Source organism: Oxyura jamaicensis, chromosome 12 (genome assembly GCF_011077185.1).
Source record: "Oxyura jamaicensis isolate SHBP4307 breed ruddy duck chromosome 12, BPBGC_Ojam_1.0, whole genome shotgun sequence".
Lineage (NCBI taxonomy): Eukaryota > Metazoa > Chordata > Aves > Anseriformes > Anatidae > Oxyura > Oxyura jamaicensis.
The window spans coordinates 2,471,799-2,493,848 of record NC_048904.1 but is presented as its reverse complement, the minus strand read 5'-3'; the positions used below and the strand labels follow the sequence as shown (position 1 = coordinate 2,493,848).

General features: G+C 40.2%; 1 protein-coding gene across 9 annotated transcripts in view; it reads right to left on the bottom strand.

Moving 5' to 3' along the window:
* WNK2 (WNK lysine deficient protein kinase 2) overlaps positions 1 to 22,050 on the bottom strand; it is a 117,092-nt gene that overhangs the window by 18,189 nt on the left and 76,853 nt on the right. For 6 of the 9 annotated variants that reach the window (XR_004754009.1, XR_004754010.1, XR_004754014.1 and 3 more), the window contains 13 exons: positions 19,308 to 19,473; positions 19,111 to 19,227; positions 18,782 to 18,949; positions 18,520 to 18,565; positions 17,211 to 17,327; positions 14,910 to 16,003; positions 13,001 to 13,073; positions 11,293 to 11,348; positions 10,524 to 11,215; positions 9,118 to 9,332; positions 7,128 to 7,343; positions 6,095 to 6,193; positions 845 to 889 (listed from right to left, as the gene is read on the bottom strand). Coding sequence is in view for 2 of the 9 variants with exons in the window: in XM_035337348.1 (XP_035193239.1) it covers positions 845 to 889; positions 6,095 to 6,193; positions 7,128 to 7,343; positions 9,118 to 9,332; positions 10,524 to 11,215; positions 11,293 to 11,348; positions 13,001 to 13,073; positions 14,910 to 16,003; positions 17,211 to 17,327; positions 18,520 to 18,565; positions 18,782 to 18,949; positions 19,111 to 19,227; positions 19,308 to 19,473 (3,104 nt within the window). In the remaining 7 variants the exon portion in view is untranslated. The remainder of the gene's footprint in view (positions 1 to 844; positions 890 to 6,094; positions 6,194 to 7,127; positions 7,344 to 9,117; positions 9,333 to 10,523; positions 11,216 to 11,292; positions 11,349 to 13,000; positions 13,074 to 14,909; positions 16,004 to 17,210; positions 17,328 to 18,519; positions 18,566 to 18,781; positions 18,950 to 19,110; positions 19,228 to 19,307; positions 19,474 to 22,050) is intronic. The other 3 variants (XR_004754011.1, XR_004754012.1, XR_004754013.1) reach the window with 3 other exon arrangements.

The window sequence follows — 22,050 nt, the reverse complement described above, 5'->3', positions numbered from 1 at the left end:
TTTATAGAAATAACGTCCTATTTATCTGTTGGTAACTACAAGTCTGACACAGCAAGATCAGCAGTGAACAGCAACCAAAGGTGCCTGAATTTGACCTGAACAGAAACTAGAAAGTAACTTTCTGCAAACAGTTTTGACGCATCTACGTATTTTAAATAAAGACCATCTCTCCAAGCAAAAAGTTCAGAGAACTGTAGTAAAATTATTATATAAGCAAACACAAACATTCAGTCTTTTTTTTTTCCTGTTAATCAGTTACCAGCCAATGAAACTGAGTAACCTAATTACTCTTACGGTTACATAAAATTTTAATAACCTTTAAATGATCATGCATTCAACCTGCAACATAACATCTAAGTCAACGCTGCTCATTTCCTTTTCCTTTTTTTTTTTTTTTTTTTGGGGGGGGGGGGGGGGGGGAAGGGACCAGTGAGAAAATAAGTACTTTGACCAAAAAGCTCTTCAGTTAGCGTTTAATATTTCATGCATCTCAACAGGAACAGGATAGTTTTAAGCTATAAATTCCTCCAGCAGAAAACTGCAGTCATATAAAGACGTGTATTTAAGAAAAACAAACACACAATCCAGTTTTCTGGCTGCATGCGTGCACAGTCTCACACACAAAGAATACCACCACTGGCTTGCAGCATGCGTGGTTCCCCAGACATCACAGCACATGCATTACCATGAAAGTATCCCAATTTATACAGTCTAATTTCATACCAGTATAAGTGCATCAGCTCTATTCATTAAACAAGTAGCTTTTAGTAAAAAATAAAAAACAAAACCAAAAATAATCCCATGCCATGAAGGAAATACTGAGAAACAAAAATGGGATAGTTACTACTACTGTGATCTTTGCCTAGACATAGTCGTTTCAAGGTGGACCCTACAAGGTAAAACAATACAAGACATACAGAATTAGGTAAGACTAAACACAACAAATCTGACGGACAAGCTTCTGTACTTTTAAGCAATCAGAAAGTAGTTATTATGCAAGAAAGGACAGACAAAGTCAGCAGTTCAGGTGAGTAAAGAAAGTCTAAATAACTGGACAGCTCAAACCTTTATTAATGTGCAGCCATTCAGAAGCTTTGAAAGGTACAATAGCATGCCAAAAGCAAGGTCCCATGACTTAAAGATGCATTTTTGTTTGTTTGTTTCAAATTGCCTTGGCTTCCTACTAGGAGATTTGGATTCCTATTTTATGCAGGAAATGATGTCAATTCAGTTTGTGATAGGAGGCCAAAAATGCTTTCAGGAACAAGTAAAGCTAGTCTGGCTGCAAAGAGAAACTGTAAAACAACCCTAAAAGTCCTGTTTTACAAGTCCAAAAAGATACATTGTTCTGCAGGTCTGAGGCCAATTTTCTCAAATCTTTATTAGTATGATTTGTGTCTAAATGTGAGATTCTGAACTTCAATTAAAGCAACTGTGAATGAGTTTCCCTTATGTCTTGTACAAGTGCAGAAAAATAATCCAGCAGAGTTCTCATTTAACCAAACTAGGTGTTTTTTTGTTATCTTGTTAGATCCTTCATCGCTATTTTACATATTCTGTTGGACGGTTATCTACAGTGCCAGAAGTGTACAGAGAACCCTATTTGATAGTCAGATCTCGCCAGACATGAGCACCATTTCTATTTGAGTGCCAAATTTCCTGAAAGGTATTTTGGACTTGATAAGAAGAATATTGTCATGGTATGGTAGGAGATGAAGATCTGGTATGGGGCGTGGCAAGTTTATTGTGAAGAAGCACTTGAACACATGAGCAAAATCAGAAGGCTGGGCAAAAGGCAAGATACAGAATGTGTGTGCTTTTCCTGCACGGTGAGCTGGTGCCATCGGTTTATGTTACTGTGCCAGAAATGCAGCTTTAAACTCAGAGATTGCAGGTCCGGGTTGACAGAGGCTCTGAATGAGTCTTCAAAGGAGAAAGGAGAGACATCACTCAGAGACTGGAAAAGAGAAAATAAAGAAACGAGGGAGGAAAAAAAGGGAGAAGAAATGCTTGTGTTCTGATATGGGTGGCATGAGGAGGAACAGAAAGATTGTTTTGAAAGATTTTCTTGTTATTTGCTATAGCTTAATGAAGTTTAATGAAGTTTCTATTCCAGGGAAATCAGAAGGACATGACTACAGTAATGTCTTATGCAAGCATGACCAAACGTTTAGTTTCTCAGCTCAAAGCCTAGAGGAAAAGTACAAGTCACATTCACAACTGAACATTGTGTTGCATTTTTTATTTGTTGGCAATTTTTTTTTCTTTTGCTCAGATGTACTTTACCTTACCTATCTCCTAAAGTTAGCTAGCAACTGCCATTATAAAACCATCAGTGGTAGTGATATTGGAATGCTATTTTCTTAACTATCCTGCAGCATTCTGCAGGCAGCAATGGGCAGTGATTGGCACAATATGTATGTAAATGAAAAGCAACTGCCTGCAAAAAATACAAGCAGGCAGCTGACTACAGTACGTGCTCAAAAGCATGTAAAAACGTTTAATCACCAAACCCTCTACTTCCTGAACACCAGGTCACAAGCTAATTTGCACCTTGGATGCCAAATCAAACCTGGGGCCCCGAATCACGTGGGGAAGTAACAGAGCAACGATACTAGACAGATGCACAAAATATCCACACAAAAGGAGCCTACTTTAAGAAAAGTGCTACAGAAGGGTCAATCACCAAAAAGTGCTGTTTCTTCCAAGCTGTATCACTCCAGCACATTGCTTGGGAGATGAGAAGCATTATCTAAACAGTGATATTGCCTGAAACAGGGCCTGATGATCACCACCTAACATTCATTTAAAATTCAAATTCAATTAAAAATGCACTTGGTAAAACTAATTCACCAGATTAATTGTATTACTTCTGCAATAAGGGTGTTTAATAGCTGAAAAGCAAAGGAGATGAATCTTAATTAAGATTTAATCTCAGACTGTAAAAGTTAAGCAAAGTGTTTTACCTCCAGTTCCAGAGATAATATCTGAAAAATTAAGTAGCTATTGTATCTTACAGGACAGAAAAAAAAAGCACTGTCCCATACTTGTACTGTAACAGCTGCCAAAAAAAATGAAAGCTAAAATAAAATTGAAATGGCAATAAATTCTTAGTCCATTTCCATGATCATGTATTCACGCACAATATATTAATGATAGACCTGACAAAAATAGCTTTACATGAGGTTACAAGTCTAAGCAAAATGGAGCTTTTGAAAATCCTACTCACAATCAGCGCAAACTCCTCCCTAAGATGCCCTTGGAATTTAACCGGTGAAAGAAGCTAAGGCTAAAATTATGCTGGAGACCATCAAAAATATTTTATTCCACAAAAATACAAGGAAAAGTCAATCCTGGACAAAGGGGACAGATACCAAAAGCAGCCCTGGGAGAACACTGTGGAAGTGTTCAAGTTTGATGGGCTTTGTAACTAGGGAAAAATACTGGGTAAAACTGTCTTTAAAACATCCGAACATTTATTTTTAGAAACGTGCTGCTGATTTCTCTACTAATACAATACGTGCCTCACTTTGAAACACCCAGGCTCCCCAAAGCACTGTTATTCCTCCATCAAATGTATAGATTCAGAGCATTTCTGAAAACCCAGCACAACTTCTCCCAGCAGCTCTCAAATAAACTAAAAAAAATCCCAAGGAAACCTTGACTTGTGGAAAGGACCCAGGCACCCAAATTGCCAAGACACAAAGAACTACCTGCGTTTGAAGGTTGTACCCCAGCTCCACATGCACTTGCTCACCGTGTCTCAAACGCTCATGCTCTTTGCTCGAGCCTGCAGCAAAGGTGCCAACACACCGCGCTTCTAGCGCCTGCTCCAAACACTCTCCTTCACGCTGGGTCAAACTACATCCCTTCCAGAGGGGAAGGGGAGTGAGCTAGCGGCATTCCCACTGTCATCACCATCATTTGGCACTATTTTTTCTGAGGCCCGTGGCTGCTCTGGACACCACTAGATGGAACCAGTAGGCACACGGCTGTCCAGCCTCTGGCTATGGCTGCAGCAGCCCCAGCCCTGGGCCAGGGGGGACGCACGCTGCCCCATCCTCTTCACGGGTCCCTTCCCACGCACACAACCAGCCGGGTGGGCTCACCAGGAAAACAAGCTGAAACAACCTTCTATCCCCACCACAGGCTACCAGGAATTCAGCTGTGGAGAGCTGTCTAGCAACTGAAGCGACTGGCAGAATTTCAAGCTCGGGATGGATGTGTCAGGGTGAAGCGCCTGAAATCAGGTCTGTGTTCTCATATGACTCAGAAATGGGGGAGTGCCAATCTCTGAACACTTTCCCCAAAAGAAACGAAGAAGCGAGCATATGGGCTGAGAACAGAAACCAGTTAGTTGTGCGGCTGAATTATTTAAGTATCGGGAAACTTCGTGATTTGAAGAATTTACATATTCCCTTGGTTTCATTCACAATATCCATGCACCCAAACATCTTTAATATGCTGTTTGTTAATTGCCATCTTCCAGTCTTTTTGCATCCTCCCGAATAGTAATTTTGTGAAAGATTAATGAAACCACTTCTGAGAATTATACGTGCAGAAGAACAAACTATTATGTCTATTATAATACCAAATGGAACAATTCATGCACTGAGAATTTCCCTCAGGTTCTCAGAGAAATCCCTGAATGCAAAATTGGCTCAAAACTTGTTAAAGCCTTGCATGAAAATAAAGGCAGCATGCTAAGCAGTAAACATCAGTTTTCAAGAACCGGCATGATTGAATTTTATGGGCCTCAAACAAAAATCAAGATTATTTCTAAAAATATTGTTTATTCCTAAAATTAGGAGTGTTTTTGAGTGGTCTTGTGCCTTTGATGTATACCACTTGGATAATAATGAGCAGCACAGAACTCCAGTAGGAGATCAGCTATCAATGCAAACAGTCAGTTAACCAAACGTTTTCTCCAGAAAGTTATTATCCTTCCTAGCGTTATATGTAAGTGGCCTATAGTACCTGGTCAGCCCAACATATCTTTATTGTACAAGCAAAATCTGTTTGCCTAAAAGGCAGCATATACTGTTAGGTAAAAAGGTTTGCATTTTTTAATTAGAAAGCTTTATATCATTTGGTTGAATTGCCAATTACTTTAGATGTCATACAAATAAGGTATAAATACAAGGTACTTAATTATCTGAATTCAGACGTTCTGGATCCTAGCAATCCGTTTCAAAGTATCATATAAAAATCTGATACTGCTTTTTATTTGTTTCTGCTTTGATGAACTGCTAATTGACTTCATCTCTGAGGTCACATAAGGTCATAAGAAAATAGACTGAGTGAAGTGCTTCAGCCAGATCAGCTTACACAAAAATGTTTGATGGTACTCTACCTTGGAGTAACCAGACCTCCCCACTGCTTATGAGTATATAAAAAATTGCTCACTTACACTACTTAAAGTGAATGCATGGGGAAAAGCCCACCTAGAAAAGACGTTTTGAAAGAACTAGCTGGAGCACTATCGTCTCAGCATTTCCACATGCAAAGAGCGAGGGGGGGGGAAAATTAAAGAAAATAGAGTGGATATAAACAGTACTGTATATTGTGTTAATACAGCCCTTGTATGGAAGTTATACCCTTCAGTGACCTTCTAGTATTGTATCAGCTTGCTACATGCATGTCTTCATAGTCCAAACATGTGTGAAAGAGACCATTCGTCTACAGAAGGATGGATTTCTTTTTGTTGTCGCTGGAACCGGGACAGCAGACATGTATATTTGCCACATTGCAAATAAAAAATTACTTCAACGTAAATCACAGAAAGTACAAAAGCTTTGATAAGTCCAGGGTAAAATTTACCATAAGGCTATATAATAAATGATGAGATCTTCCACACATGCTTTTGGTGCCCAGGCATAAGCCAAAAGCAGTGCAAAAAAAGCTTTCATATGAAAAATTAATATAAATAAGGTGTGTTCATGATGATTACTTAAAATTAAGATAAAAAGAAAGAAAAGATGGTTCAGAAAAAGGGGCATCCTGCCAAACATATTAGAGATATAAAACATGAAATTGGAAAAAGGGGGTAAAAGAAAGATGGACTGTGATAAAATACAAAAGAACAAATACAAACAGATGGACAAAGACACAGGTCCACTGAGGAATCTGGTACGAGGTTTGCTACTAGATTTATAGGTCACTCTCTCAGACGTTTGGTGGAAAACCGTCCAGCCTGCAAATGAATATAAAGGGAAGAAAACAAAGACACTTATAAAGTACAAGTAGCTGTGATCAGATGTCCTATACCATCAGTCAAATCAGCTTTGTTAGTTAAACATCCACATCTCCATTTTAACTTTGCCAAAGAGGATTAAGTTAATTGACCATACACAAAGGATGCAATAACAGCAGAAGAGAACAGATAGATATTTTGTAGATTAGTTTGGCAGGATGTGCAATGAGAGGAAGGTATCTTAATCATCATTATAACTTCCAATATGCATGGCAACAAGATCAGTCAAAGCCTACAGAGGTGTGCACTGCACAGAAGTATCAGAAGTCGGGACTGGGGAAACACAGCCAAATCTACCACCACTCTACAGTCACTTAGCTGGGACTCCAGAAGCATGCACAAAGTTAACCCCTTAGATAACGGAAGCATAACTTGGTTCTTTTTTTTTTTATTTTATTTTATTTTTTTTTTCCACATCTGAGATGGATTGGTACTTTATAATGATGAAATCTGGGTCTACCAAAATCAAGGGGCTAGAAAAAGCCCAAAATGAACAAAATGAAACAATCTCCTATCCTTCATCTATTTTTTTTTCCTTCCCTTTCTTTTTTCTCAGAAATCCATAAGGCAGACTCCAGAAAAGGTGTCAGTATAAAGCCACTGCTGGCAAAAGTAAAAGGTAGTTACTTCCTAAAAAAATAGCGTGCCTTCTTGAACGTTGATTCTTAATACTTTGTAAGATACTTTATTTTTGTTCTTCTGACAATCATGTAGTGGCATTTTAAAAGATAAGCCAGTAATTTGGATTGCCAAAGGCTCATGTTCTTATATCTCTAAAAGTGAAATCCACTCCTAAAAGTTCAAACATAAGGGAAGCAAATTAATTTTAGCATGTGCTGGAAGATATGCTGAACAGCTGGTATGAAAAAATCACCTTGGCCAGAGCTTGCATTCACATCGCCTCCTTCGGGGCCTAAGCCGGAGCAGATGTCAGAAGACAAAGAGGCTTTGACAGAGCATGGCTGCTGTGTCTGAACAGACTTCCCAAATGTGGCTGATGCAGAAGAAGTTACCGCCGTTGTTTCTGGAGATCCAGACTGAGCTTTAGTTGTTTCTTTGTGGGGTGAGTCTTTAGAGTCTGAAAGATTACCTGAAAGAACAAACAAACAAAACACAAGCAATGGCAAATGCTAGGAAACTACTGAAGAAAAAAAAAAGTGTCTAAAAATAATCGTTAATTTGCTACCAGTAGTACAGTAGTACAGTACAGTAGTCAGTAAAGTTGCTGAAAAGACATGAGGAATTTTTTATTTATGGCTATCTATAGATACACACGTGACGAAATATAATCTGCATCTATATATCCACCTATATAGATAGCCTCTCAGGCAAAGAGGCTTTAACACCTGAGTAACTTTGTAATCATTCGTGACATGGATTTATCAGCAAAAGCAACTAACAGTGGCAATGCTAATTAGTGTATGTCAGTAACTAACTGCATTAGAGACTGCCTGTCCTTGATCCCTAAGAAAGAACCTAGAGGGAGGCCAAAAAATGAGGAATGTAACTAGTCAAGGATGAGAAGACTCAGACAATGAATGCAGGTTCTCAAAGATAACGTGAACTTTACACAATGCCTCAAAAAAGTGAAGCGTAACACTGAAGAAATGCACGAAGGAAGCATGTGCTGAAGAAGCACCCAGACTGAGCAGACTGCAGTTCTCTAACTTAAAGTGACAATGAGAAGGATGGAGAGGAAGACATTGTAATGCAGAAATAGGCTTAAATTCTTTGAACTAACGTAACGCACTGATACGAGCCAAGATCCATGAGCGGAGGCAAAGATATGGGTTTTGTGTGTAGACAGAGAAAGGCGACAGACAACCCAAGAACAAACGGGAAAATGGATGGACAAATGATCACAGGTGTTCATAGCATCTCACCACAAGGAAAGGAAGTAAAACCTATGCAAGTTAACCAAGCAGCAGCTAAAAACTTATAAAAGGCTGAACATTGCTTCAGTTCCTGTGCAGAAATACTGAGATTCAAGATGGATCACAGAATTTCCTGCCTCTGAATATCTTTGCTATTCCTGTCTTAATTGAAATACTAAGTTAAAAGCAAAACCCTCTAAAAAAAAACAAAACTTCTGTTAATACTGATGCAATGAAATTCTGTAATACATTGGCTTTGAAAACAAGACCTACCAGATTCAAAATACAGGGTAATACTGGGAGTGCTGCTGCTCTTCTGCATAACTGCATGAACCAAGTTGAAGGAAAATATTTTTATTCTATTCTACATCCTGCTGAAGAAATAGGCACGGGGTGTATCAATATTTCCCACGTGAATGTTATCTTCATACCTTCCAAAGAGATAATGACTCAAGACTGTCACAATGTTTGAGAGTATTTGAAAAATCTCAAAGTTCTTCAAATGGTCAAAGCACCCATCACAGCTTTTATAACTGTTTTTTACCTCACATCCTTGGGGAAGCAAATGCAATCCAATCTTATTTATATGGCATGTCATAGGAAAAAATAAACAACACGATACAGCACACAATCAATAGAGGGTAACAGATCCTAAGAAGTGAATACAAACATCAATAAACTGTATTAGGAGAAAAGATGAGAAAATGTAACCAGGCTGTATTCCAAATTAAAGTGGGATATTGTTTTGCTGCCAAACATTGTCAATGATGCAGAGAAGGTACGGCTCAGTGCTAGGCAGCTGCAATAAGATGTTCTCAAAGGAAGTCCACTTCAAAAACAGTTCACAGTAGGCAAACTTGAGTCATTGTATTAAGGAAAAAAGAAAGAAAAAGATTCAGACATTCAGGATGTTTTCTGCTGTCAGTGCAATTACACAGCAGAACCACAACAGCAACAACAGGTAAATGAAAAGTAACCTAGTGTACCTACTTGTGCTTGATGTTCCACTCCTGAGCTGTTGAACCAGAGGGTTTAATAGTTTTCCACCTTTCAATTTATTTTTGCTGGTTCTTCGGCGACGGCTGCTTGGTGGGGCAGAGTGAAGGAACCCCATGTTGGGAGGAAGGGGCTTCCCCAGCCGAATGTACAGCGCCTCTATCTCATTCTTTTGCTGAGTCTGAAGTTCAGCAATTTCTTTCATATGCCTAAACATACAAAATAAAGATTAAAAACTGTTAGCAATGTATTTGATAAAGCACCACATCTTGACTGCACAGTTAGTTACAAGATGAAACAAAAACAGCCTTCAGTTATAAGACAATCCACCGCCTAGCCAACCGTACATATGAAGTTAGAACTATCTACCTAGCACACGTGGAGGCTGACTTCTCATATGTTCATTTATGAGACAGAATCCTAGACAGCTTAAAAGATGTTCAACATGCTAAGTAAAAACAATCAATTTCAACATGAGATCTAGCATGAACTCAAAACTATTCCAGAACTTCTCTTTTCAAACCAGTGGCTTCAACAGTTACCTCTTGAAGAAAGTATGTCAGCTTGAAATAGTTCGACGAGAAGAAAAGCAAAAGTGTTTCCCATAAAATGGGAGCACCTTATTAATGCATTTTTAATGATGCCATAAAGTGAGTTTAAGGTTTTTGTATTACTGTAGTTCTGTTTAAAACAAGAACCACGTTCAGTAAAACTATCGTATCTTAAGCTAAACATTTTGGTTACGCTACCAGCTAATGCTAGTTTTTAGCCATCATATGCCAGGAAAGAAAGAAAGATTCAAATTTAAAAAAGCTGGTTCTGGGGACTGGCAGCACAACAGACTCCGTACAGGCTCAGCCAGCCTACCCCTGAGATTGGATAGATTACTGCACAGATCACATTACGAGTGCTACTCTAAAATTGAGTTCAGGAATAGTGATGGGTCTGTGGATCTGCTAGTCCAAACTACCCTCGCAGAAAAGGATGTGAAGCTAACTCCATTTCAGCTGTCTATGCAACCATCCAGATTACTTTTATGCAGCCTTAACTGGCATCCACATTGGAACCTAACACTACACACAAACATGTTACAAATGCTATTGCTTGCTACCAAAGCAATGCAGCTTCTCAGTAGGAAACCGGACATCACGGCAGAAATTCTTTGCTGTTTTGACAAAGTTACTATTGAATTATTCTACTTCTCAATGGAACTGACAAATAAATTGACATAAAATGATGCAGAATGACATTCAGGGGAAAGTCCCAGTGACGCCTAATTTGCTCAGGACCAGTTTACTCATTACAGCTATGCAAAACACACATTTGCTTAGCATATGCAGAGATGCTGCCCAGGTATCTTAACACAATCTACCCTAGCACCGTTTGCAAACCCGACATACTTTTCTCTCAGGTTCTGCAGTTCTTTCTTCATATCTGCATCTTCAAATTCTGAGTCATTGTCACTGCTCATGTATGACGACTGCGAGTGGAAAGATGTTATGTTGATGGTAGGAATTTTTGTTCCTTGCCCATTAGGTGAATCGAGGCCTTGTGAGCTAGCTTTTCCAGACCTTTGCAGAAAAGCAGCTGCTTTTTTAATTAAGTCGGTGGCCGCACTACTGCTCGGTGGGGATAGTTGAGCAGCAGCAGCAGCAGCAGCCTGCCGATGGAAAGGCTCATCAGCAGAATCACTCGAACCCTGGTCACAAAGGACATCAACAGAAGAGGCTGTCTGCACCCGTCGGACAGCTGTCTTCAGATCAGGGCTGGAAGGTAGCTCATCCAGATAGACGTCTGGGGGTGCAGAGAACCTTAAGCAATGCGGCGCTGCTAAAGTTAATTCATCTTGCGTGCTGATTACTGAAAACCTGCCAATAGTTTTGGCTGGTGTGCCACTATCATGAGTTTCAGCCTGTTTTCCATAGGAACCGGAGTCTAGAGAGTCATCCCTTTGAAGGTTATTTATCACCCCATCTGCTGTAGATATCTGCATTACATTATCTGTGTGTGTAGATGAAGTTGTAGTCTTTGCGTTCTCGTTCCTTTTAGAAGTTTCCATCTGTTTAGCTATGCTTGGTGATGTAGGTGCAACCTGGAGAAAATAACGGAGATTAATTTTGAAAGTAACTGCAACAACCAAACATAAAACTGTCCATAGTTTCTGCTTACCTGAAGGAGGCCTTTTGCTGGAGCCACAGGAGCTGGAGTGATGCTTGCAGCTGATCCTGTTTCATTAGTTGGAAAAGAAATTAAAAAAAATCAATGTCTAGAATGCCTTAGTATAGAAAAAGCCTACATGTTTATGATCATAAAGTGAAGTCTAATGGTGTAGCACTGAAGAACAATGTAAATATCAATTCCTTGTAATGCAGGATCTAGGATTTTTATTTGTTAAATGCAGTAGACAATAATGATAACAATATAAAATATCTGGGTAAATACTCTCTTCAGTCTATTCATTTGGGGAATTCAAATAATAATAGGAGTATGGAATTTCATTAGCCAATTGGATAATTTTAGAGAAACAGAAGAATGAAATCTACACTGGGCCTGCATTGCACTACTGAGGTATTCTTAATGTCTTGAAAAAATAATTGCTGTCAGATATTCATGCACACAAAATGCTGCAGTTGACCATAAATAGCCCATTACTTCACACCTTTCATTTGACAGATACCTACACCAACAATTTAAAGTGCCTGAAAAGAAGTTAAACACTACATTGCTGGAAGTGCAAATTACAAGCTCAAAAGATGACCATATGGACCACAGAAGTATGTAAGAAGCAAAGTATTATTTGCAATAATCAAGACAGCATTATTTCACAATGTGGACACTGCTTTTGAAGTCAAAGCAATACATGCAAGCTTTTCAGAAAGCTGCTTTCTTATGGCACATTGCACCGAGTGAACATAAGGTAGAAATCTGTCACTTCATATTCCTGAAATGGTGAAATACATCCTTGTTTTATGGTATCTAGGATACATTACTTTTACTACACAGTGCTGCATTTCACTTGCATATGCTTTTCTCTGGCTTCAGTCTGCCAAATTAATGTAAGCAACCCAGAGTCTTCCTCTCACACTGACTTAGGTGGTGGTGGACTCCAACAATCCATGAGTTTTTTGGCACTTGACACTATTTAAGGCCCCATATTTATTCTAGAAGAACTGCACTCCTGTGCAGTTTGGGAGAGGCAGCGCGTTAGCTCCAGCTCTGCTGGGTCAGCCAGAGATGTAGCAGGCAGTTGCAGGTGCATCAGTTAGGAGCGATCTCTGTCATCGCACAAACCTGGGACCAAGCTTTGCCACAGCAATCTCAGAAAGAAATTACAACCCCATCCTGACCCACGGCAGCAGCAGTTTCAGGTTCCTCAACACTTAAAACTTTCTGTAACTTACAAGACAGGTAAATGGAGCGTTATAACTGCCCAGTTCCTTACTGTGGGGCTCCTACCGTGTTATTACGGACGTTGCCATTATATCTACAAGTACCTAAAGAAAGGAACTCTTTTCCTAGTTCTCTGTGGGACTCTCTTAAAAACCTAACAAGCATCCTCCTCCCAGAGATGCCCAGTGAATGCCTTCCCAGAAATCCAAGAGATGTTCTGATAGATGTTTTAATGGCACCAGAAATTTACTGTTGGGAATGTAGCCTTCAACATAAACACCTACACCACAGGCATATATTATCTTATTTCTTGAAGGCTTAGCAGAAGTGAGCTATTTAGTGTTTGTTATATTACTGAAGGATCAGAAATGCACGGGGCTGGGCACAGCTCTGCAGTTAATCGGAAGAGCTGGCAGCAAGGGGACACAGCAGAAGAGGACCAGGCACCAGATCCATCACTGCGGTTCATCGCTGAAAGGAGCATTACCTTTTCTGCTTGCTGACCCACCTCTTGCTTCTGCAGAATCAGCACCGACACCAGGGACCTCAGACTTTTCAGACTTTTAGTAAAAAGAAAAAAGAAAAGAATTTCAGTCTTGGGCACAAAGCAGGAAGCCAATACATTCACATTCTCTCTCTCTCTCTCCCCCCATACCCTTCTCTATACTCACACTATTGTGGAGTATGAGACTACTTTATACTCTTTGTGGAGTGGCCTCCTAGCTTTTCTTTCAACTCCTCCATTTTTTTTCTCCCTTGGAAGAAAAAAAAGAGGTGGCAGTGTCACAGACGGGACTGCAGCCTAAGTTACTAAAAGCAGGCACTGAATTATGAATATGAATTTTGGTTTTGTTCTGTTTTGCTTCTCCAGCCAAACTGTGCACTCTTCATCTATTTTTTTTTTCTTTCAGAAGTCTCTCTTCGGAAATTCTATGCCTCTCTTTTCTTATTGGCACAGATTTTAAAAGGACAAATTCAAATCACTGGAAACACACAACATCTTTCACAGAGAATTTTAACTGCTGTAGGTGGTCATTTATCATTAAAAGCAACATTATAACTGGAGACTCAAGTGCAGCCATCTTTTTGGTAAAATACAGCATCTTTCAAACCGCTTAGACAGTTCATCCAGCTGACTCTACACGGAACAGACTCATCCTTGGTAGTGGTGATGTAATTATCTCCAAAAATACTTCTTTTCAAATAAGGCATACATCGATCTTCTACCAGAAAGTGCTGCAAATCTTTTGAATATCATCAACTCAGCACTTTATCTGGGAGAGTGCAACGCATGTCCACAATTAAGATACTGAGTGAATAATTACCCAAGACTGTCTATCCAGTAAACAAAATTAAAAACAAAACAAAACCCACAACAAATCAACCCCCCTCAAAAAGCTCACTTTTCCTTGGATGCCCCCCCATGAAATATTGCTCTGCTAAGTTCAGAGGAAGAGAAAAATCATTCCTGGAAGCAGAGCAATCTCCTACCTATCATGTCTTGCATCAGCTGCAGCACTTGAACAAAACAAAGGGTCCTGAAGTGTTTCTTTTATTCAGACTGACTCAGAAGGCAGGTATTATAATCACTACCATTAATTAATATTTAAAAGCTTCCTATAGCAGTATAAATATTTCACGTTCATTGCTACTGTACCTCACTTTCAAAGGGACGGCAATATAGGCTATATTTGGTGGCTAAACTACTTCAGCAACCTACTACGTATTCTAAAATTGGTCATAAATGCATATTATGCAAATTAGACTTTATTATCACCAACTTCATGACGATACAAAGCACAACTCTATTTATAAACCATAATCAGTCTTTAGACGAGTTCTGTGTAACTACTCTAATTCCACCTCACGTATAAACATGACACTCTCTGCAACTTGCCTGCTGCTATTTGCATTTGCTGTGGTGTGAGGCAAGGTGAAGAGGGATATCCCCATCTAATAGCTACACGCAGGAACGAGGAACAGATGATACTATGTCAGAGCCAGATGACCAAACACTACCTTCTTCATCAGAACTTGACTACACCCCGCTGTCTTTTACCTTCTTAAACTACAAAAAAATTATCACATTTCTGCCTGCTTTAGAATACAAAGGGAAGAGAATGCATTAAGATATAATGCCACTTTAAAACCCAAAGGAAGAAATCTGGCTTTCACTATAAGCATTTATGGAAAATGAGTCAGAATGCATCTGGCAGAGTAAGGACTTGAGAGAACTTTCACAGTGGAAAGCAGTCAGCAGCAAAAGGTGATGTACCAGAGATGCCAGAAACACATACATATCCTGCCATGGACACTCCTGCTCTGACCTCTGCTTTGGAGCTTTTCATGCCAGCTGGATTTAGGGGTGTAAAGGGCAAAGACATTACTGGACTAACCAGTACTGGGTAAGGTGAGATCTCAGGTGGTACAAGCGACACAACTTGGGCCTCAGCAGCTTTCACTTCCTGGCCAGTGTCTGCAACATTACAGCCTGGTTCTCTTAAATCCAACACCAACTTGGGAACTTGATCCTCAGTAAACGGTGTCAAGTTAAATTCACTGTCTGCCTGTTCCAATGGCACAGAAGTGTCTGGAGTTCCTGCTGATGCAGAAGAAGTAGGGACATATTCCTGGTAAAGCAAATTGCGCAGCTTCTCGTCAAGGCTTTTTATTGTGTTGTCAACGAAGTCCACCCTGGGCGGCCCCTCTCCATCTGATTCCACGGTGCACGGTTGCTGCTGCTGCAGCAGGCTGATCCCCACGCTGGTGCAGGTTATGGGCTGCGTCTGGGGCAGCATCACGTGTTGCTGGGATGCAGTCACTGACACCTGAGTAGGACTCTGAAGTTGAGACCCTGCCAGACTGAGAGAATCAGATGCAACAGCTGTAGGAAACACTTGGTTCACAAAGGAGTGCTGCACCATGCCAGGCTGGCTGGCCTCTGGCAAGTGAGGGATCTGAGCCGCAGGCTGCCGTTCCAAAACGACAGCATCTGAGAGCACGGGGAGCGGGCAGAGCTCTGCTGCATTTGCAGGAACTGGTGGGACTGATTTGGGTGGCCCAACACTGCAACACGCTATCTCCACATCAGGGATACACATGCTCTCGTCTACCGGCTGCTGCACATGCTGAACGGGCTGAGGAGTAAGGTGAGCATCGGTAGGCTCCTCCAGCAAGGCAGCATGGGGGGCAGGAGTGCCAGGCTGAGCAGGCATCGCTGCCTTTAGTGGAGAATATTCCAGCTGACCTCCGTTAGCAGCCGTCTGCTCGAGGATATTTGGAGCAGATCCCGGTGGTGCTGGAGCTGAAAACTCTGCCTGGCTCTGTAAGCCGGCTGAAGATGCTGCAGCAGGAATTTGTGCCAAAGATGGAGAGGCTCCAACAGGGCTGTCACATACGCTTGCTTGTAGAGGAAGCTGCTGACAAGCTAAGACACCAGGCACATCCATCACCGCAGAGCTCGCTTGCTGATCATCTGACTGCTCCAGGTCTAGAAAGAATACAAACATCAGTTCAACTTCTGATGAGCTGTACAGAGTGAAACAGCCACGGCACAGCTTCCAGCTTCTGATGAGCTGTACAGAGTGAAACAGCCACGGCACAGCTTCCCTGTTGGCTACAGTGGTAACTACACCTAGCCTTAACTGATAACCGCTTCCTCTCAGAAAATAATTGTCACAGAAGTCAAACTAGAACTGAAAATTGCTAATTATGCAAAAATATTTCACTGAAAAGACATTGATTATTAAACTAGCAGCAACTAGAACTTTGACTACCTTATACTATAAGGCAGAGTTTTAAAGCACTGGGACTTTCCTGAAACTCAGATAAATATTCCTAATTTGGTTCAGTAGCATAAACACACCGAAAATGCATGATTTAAGGACGACTCTTCATGGTTGACATAAAAGACACACTCATTTTGCATGATAACCATTTCCTAATCAATAGAAATTTTACTCTGAAGTATTTCATCTCAACACTGGAACAAGGACAGGAAGGCCTGGGTTCTTCAGACTATGTGAAGTATTGGGGATGTAAAATTGTCTTCAATTTAAATTGATAAATGAAGACAATTAGTCCTAGACTTCATAAGGTACACCACTGATTGGATAAGGAAGAAGAGCTTTTCTAGATCTCAGGAGTTTATCCTCAACATCTTGAAACTAATGACTGATGAGTGCAACTCTAAGCCAAGGCAGACACACCAGGCTTTGTTCCTCCCCTCTTCTGCCTTCCCCAGGCCACAACAGCTTTCTAAGGGATTGGCAGGAGTGAAGATCGAAACCAAGGGACCTTTTTATTCTTCCACCCAGTTTATTAAGCAGCCACCTGATAATTACAAAAAGTTTTTTAGAACAGAGAGGTCACTTGCAGTATGTTTTGCCACACAGCACCCAAGTCTTTTACCTACTAAGTAATATTAGGCAACAGTATTAAGCAACATCAGATCATAGTAATAAACTACCGCAGCACAGGAGAGGTAGATTGCAGCCCTCTGGAATCTAATACTGAAGTGCCACTATATACGTGTTTGCCTGTCATTATTAGGTAACTTATTGAATACCACTACTAGAAAATATCCATCATTTTCTTCCTCTGACTATCCCAACTAAATTATGCAAGACTAGGAGAGAGATGACACAGCAACTTCTGGGACTAAAATATTTTCTAAAAACTTTGAAGTCTTTAAATACCTGGGCCTTCAGACTGCTGTGTACTCTGAGGAACTGGCGGAGAAAATTCCGGTGCATCAGTAGTAGCGTTTTCCACAACAGGACATATAATAAACCACCTTTTTCCAGTATGCAAAACTAGAGATGAAAATAAAGTAGGAAGTAAGCAATAGGTTCTCTTCATTCCAGACCACCCATCATAAACTAGTCTTAACTTCTATATTTAGACAGAAAGACAGAATATCTGTAGTACTAGCCAAGATTTAAACAATAGCTCCAATTAGATTCCTATCCCAGAAGAGCCACGATCTGGAAGGGAGACAGCAATACCTCCCGATTCCACCACGTACTTACAGTAAGTTATTGGAAAATGTATTTGCAAGTGTTTATTACCCTTGGAAGGGTAATAGTTTCATACACAATTTTATTAATGGTACTGCAAACAGTTCTCACTATGGAAAAAGTTCTTAATTTTGTGGAGTTTATCTATTTTAACTAAGGATGAAGTTATAGCTAATATTTACTTTCAAGTCTTATCTCAAGGTGTGGCATACGAAAATGGCAAACCAGAACTGTACACACTTTGCACCTTCCACCAGCATAAATATAAATGTTATGTTAAAAAAGCTGTGATAAAAAATATATGATTTCTCTAGGCAAAAAGAAACCCTATCCTTTCAGCAGAAAATCTAGTTTGGAAGATTATCTGATTTCTGTACCTGTCAAGTTTTAAATTATCCTTCTTTCCCTTTAAGAATGGAGCAAATATACAGTACTACCCCCAGTAATAAGAATTTTGGGAACAATGCTTCCTCCAGCAGAGGTTTATATTTTTCCACCAACATCCACTTACAAAGAGACTAATGGACCTATTCTTCTCCCTTCTGCACTTGGCTGTAAAACCTATAAGATACAATGATGTTCAGAAGGCCAAGATTCTTCTCAGTACTACCGAGGTAGCTAAAACCTTAGAGGTTAGAAGTTTCAAATAAATTACCAATGCAAACACAATCTTTTAGCTTTCTCTTGCAAATATATTAATTGTTATGAAGAGTATGCTTGCCTGTACCTTCTTGACTTTTCCTAGACTCATTATCAGCTTGTGTAATTCAGGGCTTCCCCCCAAATGTCCCCAGATGTTAGACTAATCCAGCTCAGCCCTGCGATCTTCAAGGCTACTAACAGCAGAGACCACTGTTACACCCTTATTTCTAGATATATTACCAGCCACCAGTAGCCAGTGGATGTCTTCCTGAATTAGCCAACTTCTACATAAGCTAATCACTGACTTAAAGCTAGAGAGTAAGTTTGTATTCAAAGGTACTTTTACCATTCTGTTGATACACGGGTGTCTTCACCTGAGATTGCCGCTTCTCCTAGTAAAAAAGGAACAAGAACAAAACAGAGGAACTAGCTGTCTTGGTATCAACAGAGCAGCATTATTCCAAGGAATATGTATATTGTAAGCCTTAACTGAGTAGAATTATTCTTACAGCTAAGAAACCTTGTTTTAGCATGGGATATAAAACTAATTTACAGTAAGGGGATGTCAAGAAAAAGGAATCAATCTAGAAGTTTTTAATGTTTCTTACCTCATTCATTTCCAGTCTATCAGTATCCTGCTGGGGACTTGTTCCCTGATCAGAACTTCGTTCTCCTTCTGTATCTTCACTGAGCATATCTTCTGCTTTATCAATAATATCTTTCATTTGTTCAATAAATGTCTCTTTTTCACTCTGCAATATGAATTCATTCTCTACCTATAAGGTCACATCAAAATAAAGAGCAAAAGAATAACATTTTGGTTAATATCTCACTCTACAGCTACCAGAAAGCTTGTAACAAGGCCACTTAAGAATAAATTGGCTGAAGCAAATTGTTATAGTAAGAGACTGTGGGCAGCTGCACCATCAAGTCTTACCATATATGTAGCAATTTCCTCCGGCGCATCGCCATCCAAATCAAACTTAAAAGTCACCATTTTGTGATTGTGTGTTTCGAGCTGGCACTCCACCATCTTATCACCTGTGTTACAAACCTGCAGACAAAGATTAACGATGATGATTTCTGGCACAACCAAACCAATCCTGAATTTATCCTCAGAGAGAGTGTACTTGCATTTAATATGGTCAGTTTGGGTCTGCTGGACTTCTCCTGGCGTGAACGAGCACGTGTAGATTTCTTATGTTTCTTTGAAGACTTTCCTTCTTGTTTTCCACTTCCTATTGCTCCTTCGAAGCTGTCACTCATCTCTTTACCTGAAGCGACATCTGGACTCATGTAGCTTTGCAAGAGAAAGGAAGAAACCCCCCAGGATGAAACTGCCATCACAGATGATGGAATTATGCATAGGTAAAATAGAGGAAAAACAGAGACTACAAAAAAAATAAGTGAATGTCTGCACTTCTAGACCAAGTTGAGAGCTATGGAGAGATACTCAGTAAGTGGACAGAGCTACTCCAAGTCAGGAATGTACTCTTGCTATCACACCTAACAAGAAGTGACCTATAAAGGTTGCTCTCAATACCATAGGGAAGTCCCATCACTCTTAATACATCGCTACATCCCCTAATCCATTCTCTTTAGGGATCCTTGGGGTCCCGGTCCAAAGTGCACACACTCTTATTTTTCTAAGCTTCAGCTTTCTCAACTCCAGTTTGTTCAAACTCACAGCAGAAAGTCTGAACTTGGTCAAGTCGTTTGTCAGAGATGAAGGAAAAGAAAAAACTTGGTACAGCACCCCTCAAGGACAGTGTCTCCCATCTCCACAGTTCTCAAGAACTGAAGAGAAGGTATTGTGCCACAATATCCCAGCTGACCAGTGTCCCAGCTAGTAACAGGCTGTTATTTTTAGCAACCAAAACAGCAGCCGCTAACAACCTTATTGTAAAATAAGGTGTATTGGAAAATGTCAACATGCAATTTGTGAAGCTGCCAGAAATTTACAAAGATTCATAGAAAACGAGTCAGGAAGGAGTCTTGCAAGGTCATCTGGCCCATTTATTACCCTAAGGTATGATCAGTTCTGTCAATGCCAGTACTCACATACGCTTGTGTAAAATTGATCTTAAAAACCTCCCATGAGATTTCATAACCTTCCTGGACAACTTATTCCTGTATTTATTTATTTGTACAGGAATAAAAGAACTTAAGACTAACCTACAGGTTCCTACTTAAATGTAAGGCCTTTACTTCCTGTTCTAACTGCAGAAGTTGTGCTGAACTGCTGAGTACTGACTGCCCCCTTCATGGGTATCTTATATGTGCAAGTCTTACGTCAGGAAAGAGAACACATTCTGCACATAGGATATACCCTGGATCATGCCTTTGCTGCAACTGCCAGCCTTTTTATTCATGCACTGTTAACCTCCACTCTACAAAAATACAGCCCAACTTCAACACTGAGTTCCATGTGTATGTGGAAAACAGAGAGACCTGTCTGCAACTACGAGACGTGTTCTGACACAGGCTCCTCATGTCGCTGCAGTCATGATAGTCAGCTTTTCACACATCATTCTGGAACAGGCAAATTAGAAGATGACAAAAAATTTGACATTCCTTTCTACAACACATTAGATAGCAAAGTGAATTCGTTTTTGTCTAACTTATTTATAGTTAGAACTAACCTATAGTTAAGAAAAATTAGATTTCACTTTCTATGCAGTGTTTAAAAGCAGCAAATTCTTGAGAGGAAAAAACGTTCAATTTTAGGGCTGTGGGGTTGCATGGTCTTGTGTCAGGCTGACTTTCAGGCTGACTTTCTTTTGGTAGGGCAAATGGAAGGTGGTAAGAGAGGTCTTCAAGTTCATAAATTTAAATCGTGTCTTTAGGAAAACAGAAAAAGGTCAATAAAATCCTAACCCAAAGCACAGAGCCCTGCAGCTTTATAATCACTGAAGACAAACCTGGTGCTAGCTCCTGCAATTGGCAAAGGACTCAGCTGCTTACAAATACACACTGTTCTTATCTACCTTATCCATACCCTAGCACTGAAAATTCTGTTACTGCTGCCATAAAGCAGGAGCTGTGGTATGGGAGCAGCAGCATGCCTGCCCCAGAAACGGCAGCCACTGCCCCCATTCAGCTCTCTCTTCAGTCAAGCAGCCACAGCAGCAAGCCTTCCTCTCCTGGGCTCTTCCTCAGTACATCTTCTAAACCTTGCTGCTTTCCCTTCTGCTTTTGAGTACAGGAACAGACAGTCAAGGGCTGGCAAAAAATCGAAGATTGCTTATGTTTCTGAGGAGGGCTGAGCTGGCTGTATGAGTTATTATTTACCATTACTTCTGCAATTAATGCATTACTAGGCTTAAGTTTGAACTTGTGCACTGCAAAGCCACAGAACGGGCTCTGGCTGCACGTTCCAACTCCTGTTATGATGATACATTTGTGAATGGCTCGATACACAGTTCTCACCAATACTCCATCCCCTGTAGCATACCTGGGGAAAGATCATTACAGAAGGTGAGAAAGGATTACCCATTCCAAAGAGGGAATTAGCTACAGACCCAACTAGTGTAAAATATCTTTATATAGATTCAACAGCATCAGAATCAGTGATCATACCACTTCAGTTATTTTAACAACAATAAATTACATGCTAAAGTGAAAGCTGTTGTACGTACATCAAGGCTAGGATGCAATATTAATTAAAGCATGAGAAGTGTTGGAAGAACCAAAACAGACTCTGCATACAAAATAATTGTGACTTTTTTCCTACACTTGCACCCTTGCATCTTTCTTCCACTCAGCGCCTGCTGCTCCTTCTCCTCTCACCCAAGCCAAAAAACAGGCATTTGACTCAGCCTTGTAAAGATAGAAGGGGAAAACAGCCTCCAGAAACAAAATATTTCTTATGCCAAAT